The sequence below is a fragment of the Anser brachyrhynchus genome (genome assembly GCF_964034855.1).
Source record: "Anser brachyrhynchus genome assembly, chromosome: 1".
NCBI classification, from domain to species: Eukaryota; Metazoa; Chordata; class Aves; order Anseriformes; family Anatidae; genus Anser; species Anser brachyrhynchus.
The window spans coordinates 138731639-138747253 of record NC_137694.1 but is presented as its reverse complement, the minus strand read 5'-3'; the positions used below and the strand labels follow the sequence as shown (position 1 = coordinate 138747253).

The following is a 15615-nucleotide window of genomic DNA, read 5'->3' as shown; positions in this document are numbered from 1 at the left end:
ATTCTTCAAAAACCAATGAACCATAAAAATATTTAATTAGATGGAATGAAGTTACACCAATAAATGGAAAATTAAAATTTTCCAAAGCTGACGTCCCAACTTAAATATTTCTTCATTACTGGTTGCAAGAATGTATTGGGATCACCTATGGCCTGCAATATGGGTAAAATGCTTGCTGCACATGAACTAAAACACTGTCCTTTGGACTGGTGAGAAAATTGGTCTTCTAATCTAATAGCTCGTTTGTTTTTTGTTTGTTTTTCTTGTTTTAATTAATTTATAGTATTCAAGATATGGGCCTTCACTGGTACACTGATTTTCCAGGCCAGCAAGTCAATTTTTGCAATTAATGCTAATTGCTGCAAAAGCAAGAAATCATTTGGCAAAACAGAAAATCCTTTTGCACTTACGGAGAAAGATTTCTGCAAAGAAGGACTGAAATACCCTCATGTGGATGAATTAAGCATTTGAATACTTATCATCTAATTATAGGCAAGAAGACCTGGAAACCTGAAGCAGGAAGAACACTTTTAACTGAATTCAACAGTGCACTGTGGTTGGTATTGACTTCCACCAAGGGAACGTGATTTATCTTGCAAATAGAGCCAGAAAAAGCAATAAAAGTCATTGTGGGGCAGCTGTTTTAACAATACCACTCAAACAAAAATATATATTCCCCAAATGAAATAAAATCTACAATAACATGTATCTGTCTTCTTGTCTGAAAGAATCTTTTATGATTACACTTTCTGTAGTTTTCAGAGTTTTATTAAGCAGCAGTCCAATAACACAGCTCTTTATATGTAACTGTGAAAGACTTCTGTACTGACTAAAATGAATTAACGAATAAAAGGGAAATATTTAAAATCACTCCTACTTCCTCTTACAACTTTTCTTTATTACTTAAAGAATTGGAAATAAAGAATACTACTATGCTGCTCCTGTGCTACATCAGCTTCACGTTTGCTTTTGCATGAATTGAAGATATTGTGCATTCCATAAGCTCTTCCAATCAGAAAGAATTAAGAAACTACTAGTGATGGATCAATCATGAAAAGGCACAGGAGGAAGCAACTGTGAAGTTATCAAAAAGAGTTGTGAAAAAAATGTTGTCTCTTTAAACCATTCTTAGGAAAACAAACAAGCAAAGAAACAAACAAACAAAAAAAAAAACACACCACCACCACAACCTGTTCTAAATAAATGGCCATCTTAAAAAAAAAAAAAAAAAAAGTCATTTGAAACAAATGGACATACTTTAACAGGATGACTTAGAAATTAAAGGTTTGCAGTTTCACATTGATCAACATTATACTTCAAAATATGAATGAGAGCATACTGTTAAGGATAATTACAAACAAATTAGAAATAAAATATCCCGAAATCAATGATTTTGGTCTGAAAAATAGATTCATATTTTCCAAAATAATTTGACATTTTAACTTCTCGTGTCTGCTATTTGCAGACAATATTTCCAAAATCTCTTCAATATTTATGGGATGTGATCCTCAGCTTTCTGCCCAAACTGAGTTGCAACTTTATCTACCAACATCACATTAACTCAAGAAGAGATGAAGGACACTATTTAAGAGCGGGAGGCCTCCAGACACTTTGCTGGACAGATTTTCCCAGCAGCATGTGACACCTTCTGTGTGACACCCTTACGAACCGCCTCACACGAGGAGATGAACTGGAGCTGCCTCGCCTCCCCAGCACCCTCCCAGGTCCTGCACAGAGCTGTTTGTCCTATTTTTCACCAGCACACATGTGGCAGCTGGGGATTTTTGCAATTTCTGTCACTTAAATCTCTGTTGTCTCTGACATGATTCATGCACCAAGGCTATGGGGAAAAAACACAGAAATTATCTGGGACTGTACCAGCTTCGGAGTTACAAAAAAGTGTCAGTTTCTTTCACAGTAACAGAGCAGAGGAAAGATAGCAGAAAAAAGTGTGACTAACTGTTCCTGAATATACAGGAGATGTGAACCAGAAAAGGAGCTGTGTTACTATGGCTGGGGAGTTCATAAATCTGTGATTCACAGCATTACAGGGCCCATTTGGCATGCAAAAAGAAGGGATGATGAAAGGAATAGTTAGTCATGGAGAAAAAGCTAGACAGAACACACAAAGATGCTAACCCCTGGGAAAGGGAGCATATGCAAGCACGACCGACAGCCTGGGAAAGGGAGTAAAGCCTTTTTCTGTTCATTTCCCAAAAGTTCCTTCTTACTTTGGTAGGTGGAGAACTTGAAAGAGTGCCCTCCCCCTCCCAGCCTGGTAAGAGCACCATGAACTCCAGTGCCTTGTTCAAGCCCATCTCAAGTGGACGGGATGGCACAATGTTCTTCAAACTTCTGCCAAAAACAGATGTCCATATTCTGTCATGCCCATATTTTTTTCTTCTCTCACTTTAGAAAGTATTATATTAAGCAGGCATAAGAGGAGAAAAGGAGATAAAAGCTATGCTGCTCTACTTTTGGGGTGCAGAGTGTACGACCATCAGCACGCAGTTGCTTAGATCACCGCTGCTGAAATGCCTGCAGATAGCATTTCTGTTAAACTTTCACCTCCTTGAAAACAGTAGTGTTCGAAGTAGGGATGAAGGAGAATGATTTGCCTTAGGGATGCCCTTGTCGACTCATGTGATTCCTGTTGAAAATGGTCTGGATCTAAAAGACCACAAAGGCGTTTGATGTTCTTCATATATCCTTCAGCAAAAGAACCGGGAGAACAGTCATTGCTCTTGTGCGTTTGCATTTTCAATAACATACATGAAACAAGCTATGCCCTGCCAGTTTGGAACAAGCTCTGTCCTGCCTTGATGTACCCATGCTGTGTCTCTTTTACTGGTGTGTGTGGGAAGAGGATGGGCGGGAAGGAGGGAAAATGACACTCACAGGGGAGTAATAGGACTGGGGTTGAGGGGAGAAGGCAAGCAGAAGAGAAATGGAGAGCATCAAATGAACTGTTGCACAGAAATTAGACACAAATAAAGAGAAAAAGGATGAGATAGGGAGGGAAAAGGCAACGGAGAGAAAAAAATCTGAAAAGACAGAGGTGAAGATGAAACTGCAAACACAGAAGTCAAGCAGGCAGGCACAAAGAGAGAGAGAAAAAGAGGAAGAAAAATAAGTGAACATGCAAGGAAAATCAAGGAACATTTAAATTAACACTCACACCAAAAAGAAGTTGAAAAGAGAAACATGGGATAAGTCAGACTAGTAAGATGGCAGAAAACAAAGAGGAAACATGGAAGACAGTAGCAAAAGCTGCATTTAATGCTTTTTCTTAGTAAGACCTTTTGACAAGTATTTGTTGTGATGTGGCCCTGTGGTCACTGTGATATGGATGACTTCTGGCTTCAGACCAGAACTCTGAGCAGCAGGTGCAAGTAAGGTAAGTTGGGAGTGATGGCCACAACTGTGACTGTCATCCCAGGCTCTCCTGAGTGGGAGAATGATCACAAAGAAAATCCAAGGTAAAGCACCTCAGTTTACTTTCTCCTTCATTTCTCCTTCAAGAATCCTTCTGTCTATCCTTCTCTGCTGTATTCGATGGATGGATCCCTCCTCTGCTACCATTACTCACCTCCAGTTTGGACACTAGCCCAACCAAAATCTAGGAATAATGGGACAACAGTATGGTAAACAATTCAGTCTGCTGCCACGGGTAACTTCTCCAGCAGAGTACAGCCCCCTTTCTCTACTGTGAATGAACGGCTCCAAATCATTTGGCTGCCTTCCTGTGAGGTTAGGACTACACATCAGTCAGGGAACATAAACCGGAGTTGTGAAGTGAATTACAGCCAACTCAAAATAAGGAAAAAGCCAGTACAATTTTTTTAGGAAGATTCCACATTCACGAGAGCTACAAAAATGAGGGATTCTGTCACTAGGAAACCGAGGCAGTCCACTGTTGTATCACAGTACTTGCCTCGGGTGTCCTTACTGCATCTATCAGAGCTCTTAAATGCTATTCTGAATCACAAGGCATCTCCAAGGCTTCACAGTGTCAGTGAGACCTGTGTATGGCACCCTGCAACAGTTCTCCAGTGCTGCTAAACCACCTACTCACACTATAGGCATGTACCTGAATACACAAGCAATCTCTGATTTTAGCAGCACCGTTTATGAGACAACTAACTATACAGCCGTGTCAGGGCTTATCTGCACCTAGGTTAAAAAATAACAGGAGTGTCTTCTTCCGCCTGAACCAAGAAGAGTCCACAGCCCGCTCTGGAAGCCAGTGGAGTTCCTGATGCCTGGGGGAGCAAGTACCACTGCCACTGCTGCCCCTGAGCAACTCAGAGCATCCACATGACAAAGAGCACATAAAATCAGCCAGACTCTGTCCTATTCTGTGTCTGTTATGCCAATAAAGTTGAAATGCAACAGGGCAGGATTTGACAAAAAAACTGCAGGTAAGTCTCAACAGCATATATATTTTTTCTTTCCATAAGATTGGTCACATTCAAGCTCAACCCGAACTTTTTAAATTGAAATGCTTCTGGTTCCTTTATAGTATGAGCTAATAAGAATGAATCACAGATAAGGACAATCCTAAACTAAAGAGGCAAAGTACAAAGCTTTGCTATGATCGGGAAACTACTGTTATCTAGAGTCACAGAACAGCCACATTTAATTTTGCATTCCGCTCTTTACCCCAAAGAAATACTAATTACACTCCCCTTAGTCCCCTTGTGTGGTGCCATCCAACATGCACATCAGAAACAATGAATATATACATCAACTGAAGAGTAAGGATAATTTCCTGTGGTTGTTTTACAAGCAAGAGATTAAACTGCTACTACCCTGCAGAGTTTAAACAATGTGTTTGTAATAAAACTGATGCCATACTATGTAATCAGAAGTCAAACAGAAAGTTTGGCATGCTTAATGCAGCATTCATATGTAAAATGTGTGCAGTGGAAACAGCCCAGCCCTCTAATTTCAGTCTCTGTTCCAAAATGAAACCTCGGGCCAGGTGCCTCTAAGTACCTGCTGAAGTCCCTGTCAAAGGACCAAAAATTTCTGCAGGGGAATTATGCAAAACACTGATTTCCCTTGAGCAAGCAGCAACTCTTTGAAGGCCAGCAGAAGGGGGACTCAATTTGAGCCTGCTAGCAAGCGCGTCACTTCCATCTGTTAACTGTACGTGGAAAGTTTAAAATTTATCATCTAAATTATACTGCTCGTTCCTCAACTAGTTAAACGATCTACACAGATCCTGTATGACACCAGAGATAGCTACCACAGCATTTGATGTGTTGGTCATGTTACAAACATCCCACAGACATCCACCCATGGTGGACGGGCAGAATATGGCCACACAGCCCTGCGGACCTTGCTGGGCCACAAGCAAAGCATTGGGATCTCGATGAACTTCCCATTCTTCATTCCCTCGGGGAAGCACAGAGGGTGACCCAGGCAAGAAGCTGGGCTCGAGCATTTCCAGTGCCTCACCGGGCTGGCCTGTGGGGGCCAGGGAGGAGAGCAGGTGAGGCTGGAGAAGGACCATGGTGGAGGAGGGGGAATGAGAGACCAGAAGTGGTATGGGACAAGGCGGAGGGACGGGAGGATGGAGCTGGTGCCAGCTGGCAGGGCTGCCCGAGAGGGAAAAGTGGCAGACAGGGCGTGGGCTGGGCGAAGCTGCCAGCAGGCAGGCAGGCATGGCCCGGCGGCCCCGCCTGAGCCCGGCCCTGCCAGAGCCCAGCCAGAGCCCTCTCAGAGAACATCCCTGATGTGCCCCTGGGGCCCCGGGCACACGCGGCCCCGTGAGGGCATCCACAGACATCCACTGTGCCCAGTCGATGAAAGGATCAGGTCCTCAGTGCCTGCATGCCCCAAGAGGTCACTCAGTTGAGGGTGAAGCCTGTTAGCGATCACCCCTCCATTTTAAAACAGTTCCCAGTTGCTCAGAGTCTCCCGGATTAAGCAGTGAGGAGTCCAGACTGCACCACAGCCATCACGGTGTGATCATCAGAAAGGAAGCAAGGCTTTCAAGGCTCAGAGTAAGAGACCGCAAGCTTTGTTCAAGATCCAAACAACTGCCTGAGAAGCACCATTATTAAAAAAAAAAAAAAAGTCATCAAAAAAACCCACAATTTAATCAGTACACACCCTTACTGCAGATCAGTGAACAGCCAAAATGGATCAGTACCTGCTTTGTAAGTCGTTCAGGTGCAATTTGCCTACATAATGGGTGGCTGATGAGACAGTGACGATCCTAGCGTTGTGACTGTGCGTTCCTGATTGCTTCAGCGTATCCAAGAGGAGGTTAGTCAACAGGAAGTGTCCCAAGTAATTCAAGCCGAAGTGCTCCTCAAACCCATCCTCTGTCTTCCTTTCAGGGACCAGCATCACCCCAGCTGGAGGAGAGAGTAGAGGGAAAACCAGTTGATTTATTGCAGAGAAGAAGCGAGATAGAAGGAGCACGGATCTCCTGCTGCACAGTGTAAACATGGCATTTAGAGCAATGAATGGCTGGTGATGGCATGTGAAGTGTAAAGCTGACACTGACTGATTCCTGCCGAGAAAAATGTGAAAATCCCCACTTCCACTCCTTTAGCCAGAAAACAGGTAGACTGTCTCTCCCTCCCTGCCAGGTTGTGAGGATAGATGAAAAGTGTGAAAAGTGGTCTGAAGACATTAAAAGCTGATTTAACCCTCTGCTGCCATGCCAGAATCCAATGCTGCAGATCCACAACAACAGTAAATCTACCAAGAGGATGTGGGAACTGGGTGATCCCAACAACACTACTTCCATCAAAGAGCTCAGAGGAGTGGAGGCAAGACCAGGCTAAGTGTCAGATCTTTTCTCCCAGATAGCTTTCTGCTGAGCCCTGGCTGAAGTTTAAAGATCTGTTGAGTCTTTGTCTGAAATCTGCAACTTCTATCTCACTGGTGTGGGTGAGAAAAGATGCAGTAAATTTACCCAATATTTACCCAACTGCATATTGAAACAACTTTTCGACTGCTTATTTTGGCAATATTTTTGCATATATTTCTACAAACCACAATTTTCTCGCTCACTGCCTAAAATAAGCATCCACATCCCTCACATACACTGTTGATTTCAGCATCTTGCAGAGAATCCTGTGCTAACATACGAACTATACCATGTACTGAAGCTGTGTGGTGGTGTAGTGGGTTTACGTGGCAAGGTTTTGGTAGCAGGGGGCCATAGGGGTGGCTTCTGTGAGGAGAATCTAGAAGCTGCCCCATGTTAGATAAGAGACCCACTGCTGACCACAGCTGGGCCAATAAGCAATGTTGTTTGCGCCTCTGTGAGAGCATATTTAAGACAGGGAAAAAAAGACCTGCAGCCTCGCAGCAGCTGGGAGAGTGAGAGGAGTGAGAAACAGCCTTGCAGGCGCCAAGGTCAGTGAAGAAGGAGGGGGAGAGGTGCTCCAGGCACAGAGCAGAAGTCCCCTGAGACCTGCTGAGAGGACCATGGTGAAGCAGGCTGTCCCCCTGCAGCCCATGGAGTACCACGGTGGAGCAGATCTCCACGCTGCAGCCTGTGGAGACTACGGTGGAGCAGGTGGACCTGCACTGAAGGAGGCTGTGGCCTGTGGAGGACCCCCGCAGGAGCAGATTTTGGGCCAGACCTGCAGCCCGTGGTGAGGAGACCACGCAGGAGCAGGTGACCTGGCAGGAGCTGCTGCCTGTGGGGGATCCAGGTTGGAGCAGTTTGCTCCTGAGGGATGGACCCCGTGGTGCGGACCCATATCTGGAGCAGTTCTTGAAGAGCTGCTGCCTGTGGGAAGCCGATGCAGGACCAGTTCAGCAAGGACTGCATCCCGTGGGAGGGACCCCACAGCACAGGGGACGAGAGTGACCGAGAAGGAGCGGCGGTGAAGAAGTACTATAGACTGACCACAACCCCCATTCCCCCATTCCCCCATTCCCCTGTGCCGCTCGGGGTTAGGAGGTGGAAGAGGGCGGATGGAGGGAAGGCGTTTTTGTTTTCTTTCCTTTGTTTCTCACTTCTCTAGCTTGTTAGTAATAAGCAGTAAATCTTACTATCTCCCTATGCTGAGTCTATTTTGCCTGTCACGATAACTGTTGAGTGATCTCCCTGTCCTTATCTCAACCCTTGAGCACTTTGCATTGTATTTGCTCCCCTTCCCCTTCAAGGAGGGGGAGTGAGAGAGCGGCTGAGGTGGAGCTCGGCCACCCACCTGAGTAAAACCACCACAGGTGGTTATCTATCCCACTTGATTGTAATGTGGATTCGAATGTTATAAATTATTCTTGTTTTATTAAAATTTAATTATCATACAAGTGGACCTGACCTTTGTAATTTAAATGCAGCTCATAGAGGATAACGTTGCAGGCCAGTTGTCTTCTCTCTAAAACACATGAATATGATACAGCGGAAAGGCCCACTCTGCATACGGATATAAAAGGATCTCAGCTTCATCCTCACACTACTTCATGGGTCCATTAAAAACTTTAACTTTCCATTGCTTGACATCAGACCAATGATGGCACATTAAACTCCCACTGTAAATTACACATGCTGTGTGTCTGCATCTCTCCTTCTTTAGGAGGGTCCAGCCATCAGATAGCTCTGCTTTGCTACTGCTGCTCAGATTGAACAGGTTACATTTTCATGATCTTTTTAGCATGGTTAACATATATAGCTTCACCCAGAAATTCACCGATGGGCTTACTACTGCTTAATGGGCACAGACATCAAAAATAGTTAGCCCCGTGTGGAAACACAGTCCAGAGCGAAACGGGGCATTTCGTAGGAGATCAGACATGGTACTGTTTGTGGAGACTGCTGTGTTATACAGTCTGGGAATAGAAAGTATGAAAGAGCATAAAAGGTTGGAAAACAGCAATGTTGAAAGGACACAGAAATTGTGTAAAACACATCAGATGGAAAAGAAAATGTAGGTGAGGAAGGGAGCAGAAGACAACTGGAAAAGCAGAGTGAGTAAAGGGAAGGAAGGAGAGAAGACAGAGGACAGAAGACAAAATGGTAAGAGAGCAAGTAAAAGGTTTGGGTATAACACAGCACACTCACATGCAGAGAAACTAAGACTGAACGTGAGCAAAGCCCTTCCTCCACTCTGCTGGCTGATGAAATGAATGAGTGAAACACAATTCAGATTACACGCCTGGCCTTTACACAAGCTCCGACTGGTGTATCTCTGTCATCACAGTCACTTTCCCAGGTCCCTCAGAATGACAGCAGAACCCAGTCACCGGACACGGTGTCTCTGCATGACAAATCTCATCTTTAATAATGGAAAGACACAAATTAGAGGGTGTCTGTCTGGGTGTCCCGTTGTATTCTCTTTCCTTGGCAGCACTTTTTCTGATGTGTGGTGCAACTGCTCACATAGCTGGAGAATGAAAAAGACTTCAATTTTCCTCCATAATCTGCATATGCAGCATACAATGACATCCAGAACAGTGGCCCAGACTAAACACTGGCATGAAGATTACAAATGGACAGAAATGTAAGATAAGTTCTGCTGTGACGTGGAGCTTTCTTGTTTTCTGGGACATGGAGAAGAGGGAAAGGGTGGGAGGGACAACAAACCACAAGCACCCAGACCAAGTCTCAGTCAGCTAGATTGCGAGTTTTAGCAGAGACGGGGTTTGGCATGAGCTGTTGGAGGGCAGATGGGAACATTACTGCATCTTTGAGCACAGGGGTGGGTACAAGGAAATGATTTGCATCTCTCTAGGGCTCATCCTGCCTTCCAAAGCTCTAAAACTTGGAAAAGGTGGGAGGGAGCAGTTTGCAAGAGGTATATTTGCAGCAACACTGATCAAATGGCAGTCCAAGAAAGGAACAAGAACATAAAGCAGCCCTTGCACAGCTAAGCAGATTGTGATCCCCAACTGCTGCTTCTTCATCTGCCTGGGCTGCTGCCGGGCTTGCTGTAGGCCTCCCCATACACACACACACTTCTACCAGCTGAGTCAGAGGAATTTGTCCAGAGAGAAGAGAAGTGCCCTAGATGGCTGCTACAGCCCTTCAGCTTTGCATCATAACCAGCAGGCAAAGTCGGACAGGCTGTCACTGCTCCCTCTGGCCTACGTTGTACCAACTGCCCCCACAACCCCTGGAGAGGTGTGGGATTTCCAGAGCACATACAGGCTCTGCCCTCCACCCCAATTAGTTTCCACCATCTGTGCTGCACTTCCTGGGAGCAGAAAACAAACCTGAGATCAGGTCATGAGATGGAAAAAAGTTACGTTCATGCAATGTACAGCTGTTAAAATACATTCCCTAAAATTGTCCTGGTCATTCTTCGAGAGCTTCCTCTGAGCAGAAATGTGGTCGAGTCCTTGAGCAAGCACAATCATCCCTGCTTGGATTTCTTGCTGTTACAATTCCCCTTTTGTCTTCAACAGCTGGTCAAATACTATTAATCCAATAATATTTTTGAAAGACAGAGATTTTTTTTAAGGCTTTCATCTTTGAAGTGGTTCATGTCAAGGCTTTCAAAAAATGTTGCCCCGCAATTTGAAGGCACTTTCTCCTCTTAGTTGAGGAAAAGCCATTTTAATTCCCTGACAGTGAGTGTGCAAAGCAATACCCAACGGGCAACTGAACCCAGTTGCTTTTCTGACAAAAGCAAATGTAGCAACAAAACCTTTTTTTTTTTTAATTATTAACTCCCTAACATTCAGTAGGTACTAAAAGTGGCATGCTATTGATTTCTTTTTATCCAGAAACACCATCACCTTTACTCAAGGGCCTGGAAGGGTAACTCAGAGAGTGAAAGCTGATTCTATTTTTAATTCTTTCAATTAATCCAATAGTATTTGATATGTTAAAAAATATCTATTTTTTCATCTTACCTCTTCGCTGTAAACTAAGAATGGTTTTGCTGATTCTTCTGGCATGGAATACTACCCAATATTTGTCTGATTTTAATTACCATTAGTCAGTCTCCTCATTTTTTTGGAGCACATGTGAAATTTGAAGTGGCAGCATACAGGCCATTAACGTCAAACACCTCCGTTCTGATACAACTCTCTTATAGCTCTTTCTTCAGATTTATCTAGATTGTTTTCAGACAAAAAAAGTGTCACTGATGGCAGCATGGCATTAGAAAATGAATTTATAAGCAAGATGAAAATGATTAGCTGTTATTGAAATGTTCAGGGAAAAGTCTGACAGTGTGCATGTATAAAACTGCCTAAATGACACATTGATGTGTGATTTTGCAACTACGCTGAGTGATTGTTCTTATTACAAAGTAATACATTCCAGTGTGCCACAGTTATTTATGTATTGTAATTTGTTCAAATTACACACATTTTAATTAGCTATAACAAATTAAAAAATATATCTTTTTTATTATTTATTATTATTATTCTTATGAGTAGGCAGTGGAGAACAGAAGGTATTTTTCTCTCAAAGAATGAATACACCTCAAGAAAACTATCTTTGTAATCATTCATCTATTATGATTGTTTATAAAAGTTTCCAATGAAGCTCTTTGGGATCCATCAATGAACTATTTTTATGTGATTTTAAAAGCGTAATGAATCTGATATGGCACACAACATAGCTAAAAAGTTTATGAGCGATGGAAGTATGACAGGCCAGGCACATACCGTATTTTTATTGGATTATATAGGAGGATTTGTACCATGCCTGCCTGTACTGCAGATGAGGGTAATAACTTCTGTAATTCTTGTACCTGCAGCTGCACAGAACATACTTCAACTATATTATACATTTAAAAATACAAGTGTTTCTCCCATTTAGATTTATTTACAGTGAGCTACTTGGAGGTTGTAAAGGTATTTCTCTCTGAAACACTTTAAATAAATGAAAGAAAACACAGGCAAGATTTAAAAACTCTGCTCCAGATGTATAATCAAAATGCCGTCCTTCCCAGGCAGGCTCATGGAGCTAGGTTTGGAGGCAGTGCTGGCTTTTTATCCCCAGCAACACAGAGGATAGGCAGGCAATGCAAGAGTTCAGTTGTATACACAATACCTTCACAGCAGGAGATGAACCTATATAACCACATTCACCTATTTTTTGCTGTTGGCAAGAGATATATACCATACCAAAAAAAGTTCCAGAAGGAATAAATAAATAGAGAGGGGTACTCAAATCAAAGTGCAAAGCCTTTTCTATATACAGGCTTTGTGTTTTCCCCCCCAACGAGTGCTGGCACAAAGGGCAGCACACCCCACGTAGCAGACATCCCAAATTGCTCTGCTTTGCACATGCATGCACCAAAAGATCTACCAATAGGTCTGCCTAGCTATATTATAGCGTAGCCCACTTCTCTCCTAAATAGGAGCAGTTATAACGGAGTGAGCATCTTAATAACTGCATAGCTGCTTCAACTAGTTTGTTCCACCTCGTTCAGTTGTGCAGTTATTCCAGAATATGCCCACCCTGCAGTTCCCTCCTGGCTAGTGAGCAACGAGAAGGTGCAATGCCTTATTAGAAGAACTGCCCTCAGAGGCTCTTACTGGAGACACAACTGTACTGACCTAACAGCTTTTGACTTTTATGCCTTGTCTGGGCTGCAGAAAGCTGAATTTACAGCACTGTTACAAAACACTGCTTGCTAAAAACACTCTTACTAAGTCTGTAACACAGAGCCCAGCACATCTGCTGGTATCTCACAGAAGCCCTCTGAGTCTAGACAGGACCACACACACACAGGAGCCAGATTAACAGTATATGAAAACTTAAAAAAAAAAAAAAATCCAAAGATTTAAAAACAAAAAAAAATTAAGCTTGATACAGCTCCCTAGTGATGTGGTTCTAGTGTGGAGGGTCTTGTGTAGGCAGTTTTCATTATTGCACTTCCTAGTATCCTGGAGCTCTGTGTATATGTATATATGTGTGTGTGTACATATGTCCAGTTTTCTAAAGAAAACTTGGAGCAAGCAGAAGGAAAGCAAGGAATTTTATGCTATGGCAAAATGGCAAACCTAGATGGCACTTAGAGACCACGTCAGTGGATTTGACCCTCAGAGAGATGCAAGGATATCTGTATAGCATCCGGGGTGGGACAGTGTCCCCTGTGTAGACCTTCCCCAGAGAGGACTGAACACCATGGAAGCAGGTTTGATAAACAGCCTCTTAATACTGAGCCCTGGGCTGCAGAGGAGAGCTGTCTCCAGCAGCTTTGGTCTCTCCTCCCAGAAAAGGAGCCTCCCTGCATTCCCCTCCCTCTCCTATACCCAAAACCAGGTGACCCAACTCCGATCTTATCGGGAACAGTACATGTGCAGGAGGGAGGGGAGAGGTTCAGCCCCAGACATGCATATCAGTTTCATCTGCCTCGGTTCTTTCCCGCAAACAGTAAATTTGCTGTCCCTAATTTTCTTACCCAGACACCCTAGCTCCTTTATGCCTGGATCCTACAAGATATGGTTCTCTTATGGGGCTGGGAGGGTCCCAGCACCTTCCCTATCCTTGGTTCAGTTTCCATCATCATTGACACAGGGGTAGATGGGAATTAATTTCTGCAAGCTATTTGTCTAGTTTGAGGCTAGACTGAAGAGAGAGATTATAATAATGTCCCCGCTGGGGGAAATAGTTTTTTTGTCTGTGAAACATCAGTAAATCCACACACACACAAAAAGAGATCAGTGAAGAATTCCCATACTGCAAGAAAAGGTTCTATCAGTTGGTGTGCAACAGAGATTCTAGTCCTCAAAATAAGGAATCAGTTCTCGTGAATTATGTGGCGTCTAATCACTTGCAAACTGACTGAGACCTATCCTATAGCTGAGACATTAAATTGCCTCGCTTCATCCTTACTACCAACCCGAGCTTTCTCCCTACTGCTTGCTCTCTTATGCATTTCTTGCTATTGAGTAAGAATTTATGCTACATTCATAGTTTAATTCTGTTGAAAGTCTTTCAATCACAAAACACAAATGTACTGCCAAGTTTTCCCCCGTCCTAAAGGTTCCCAGCTGACTGTCCTATTCCCCCCATCAGCTCTTTACTCAATCTTCTGCTGTCTCTCCCATTTAACATCCCAGTATGACTGCTCTAAACCCTCACATCTTCAGCCACCTCTCTTCTATTTTAGTTCTCTAAACCTTGTCTTCTTGTATAAATCTCTCTCCCTTGGAAGTTGAAGGTCTTTTTTCCCATCTGCCTTCAAACTGGGCTTCTCCCTGCTCCATACTGCAGGTTTTGTCCTCATGCCTAAAAACACAACAGCCAGCACTTACAGAGAGATGTGGTCACTAGCAATGTGGGGTCACCAGCAGCATCAGCTCACCAGCTCTGTCTGATGAGGCATTTAGGCATTACTTGAAATCACATCCCACCTCCATAGCCATGTCCCAGCTCCAAATCAAGATAAAACCCGGACACCCACTACCTTCCACCCACCTCTCCCCTCCCCACAGCCTCCTTTTCATGGGACAGAAACTTGGCACAGAGATCAGAGAGCAGCCAGGCTCCCAGTCTGGACAACAGAGAGACGAGAAGTTGAAGCAAGCCACAGTGACCATCTCCACCACAGCTCCGAGATAGCCATGGAGAAGAGGGGACACTGGTGCCCAGCATCAGTGCTGGTGCCTTTGCCTGCACATGGTGTTTTCTGCAGGGGCTCTGGGTTGTGACGCTAGGGGAAAGACCAGCTCAGTCCCAAGTCAGGACATGCTTGGTACAGGCAAAACCTTTAGATATTTTAATGTGAAAGATGTTTTCCAAACTGGATTGCTTAACAGGCTTCTGTCTCGACACAGAATGGGAATGTTCTACTGGTGCTGAAAGGTTCATCCATCTCTGACACCAAGGCAGCACCTTGCCGGCATTCCAGTCCTCATTCCAAACTACAATCACACAAGAACAACTTTTTTAAAGAAACTTGCCATCATTTTTGACATCATAAAAAACAAAGATTTATTTTTTTTACCATTCTTGGAAAAAGATAAACTCCTTTATCTGGCATTACAAATATTAAATTAAAAATAATTTAGTCTAAGGCAGATAGTTGGCATGAAAAGTTTTAGACCAAACATTAAAAGTTTGGCTAACTAGTAAGGAAATAGAGATTGAGTAATGTCTACTGCTAGTGCTCCTGGACTCACCTATAATGCCTACAAGGGAGAAGTGGACTGTAATAGCTGCGCCCACAGAGATAAAGCAAAGCATCTTTCCAGTGACGACAAACTCTTAGCCTATCAGTAGGTTAAACGGAACAAAAAAGGAAAAATGCAGACAATCCACATTCAAGGACAATGAGAGCAACAATGCAGTCTTGGTAGGTTCAGCATAAAACCGAATGGGTTATAATAACTCCTTAAGAACAGATTCACTTTTTGAATCAATGTCATGCTGCTCCGTAGTGAATATATGAGTTCCCTGGAAAATAAGTCAGTTACAAAAATATACATATGATCCATAACTGAGGTTTGTTTTTGTACTAAAATCAGAGCATTCATAATTGGGCCTGGCTGGGAATAAAACAAAAACAAAACAAAACAAAATCTTTGTTTCCTAAAAGCATGCTCAGTAAGTGTTTTGTTATTTGTGTTGGCACAATAGTGAGTTATCACCCTCAAAAACAGAATATAGGAAAGTCAATCGAAGCTTTTTCATTCAGTAGGAAGTTCTCCTAGAAGTAAAATATCTTGTTTTGCAAT

The 15615-nt window shown here is 43.3% G+C and overlaps 1 protein-coding gene across 1 annotated transcript in view; it reads right to left on the bottom strand.

Annotated features, from left to right (window-relative positions):
* The window catches only part of ZBED1 (zinc finger BED-type containing 1), a 211555-nt gene that overhangs the window by 39626 nt on the left and 156314 nt on the right, over positions 1–15615 (bottom strand). Inside the window, exon 5 of the mRNA XM_080598418.1 lies at positions 6161–6368. Coding sequence (XP_080454544.1) covers positions 6161–6368 — 208 coding nt within the window. The remainder of the gene's footprint in view (positions 1–6160; positions 6369–15615) is intronic.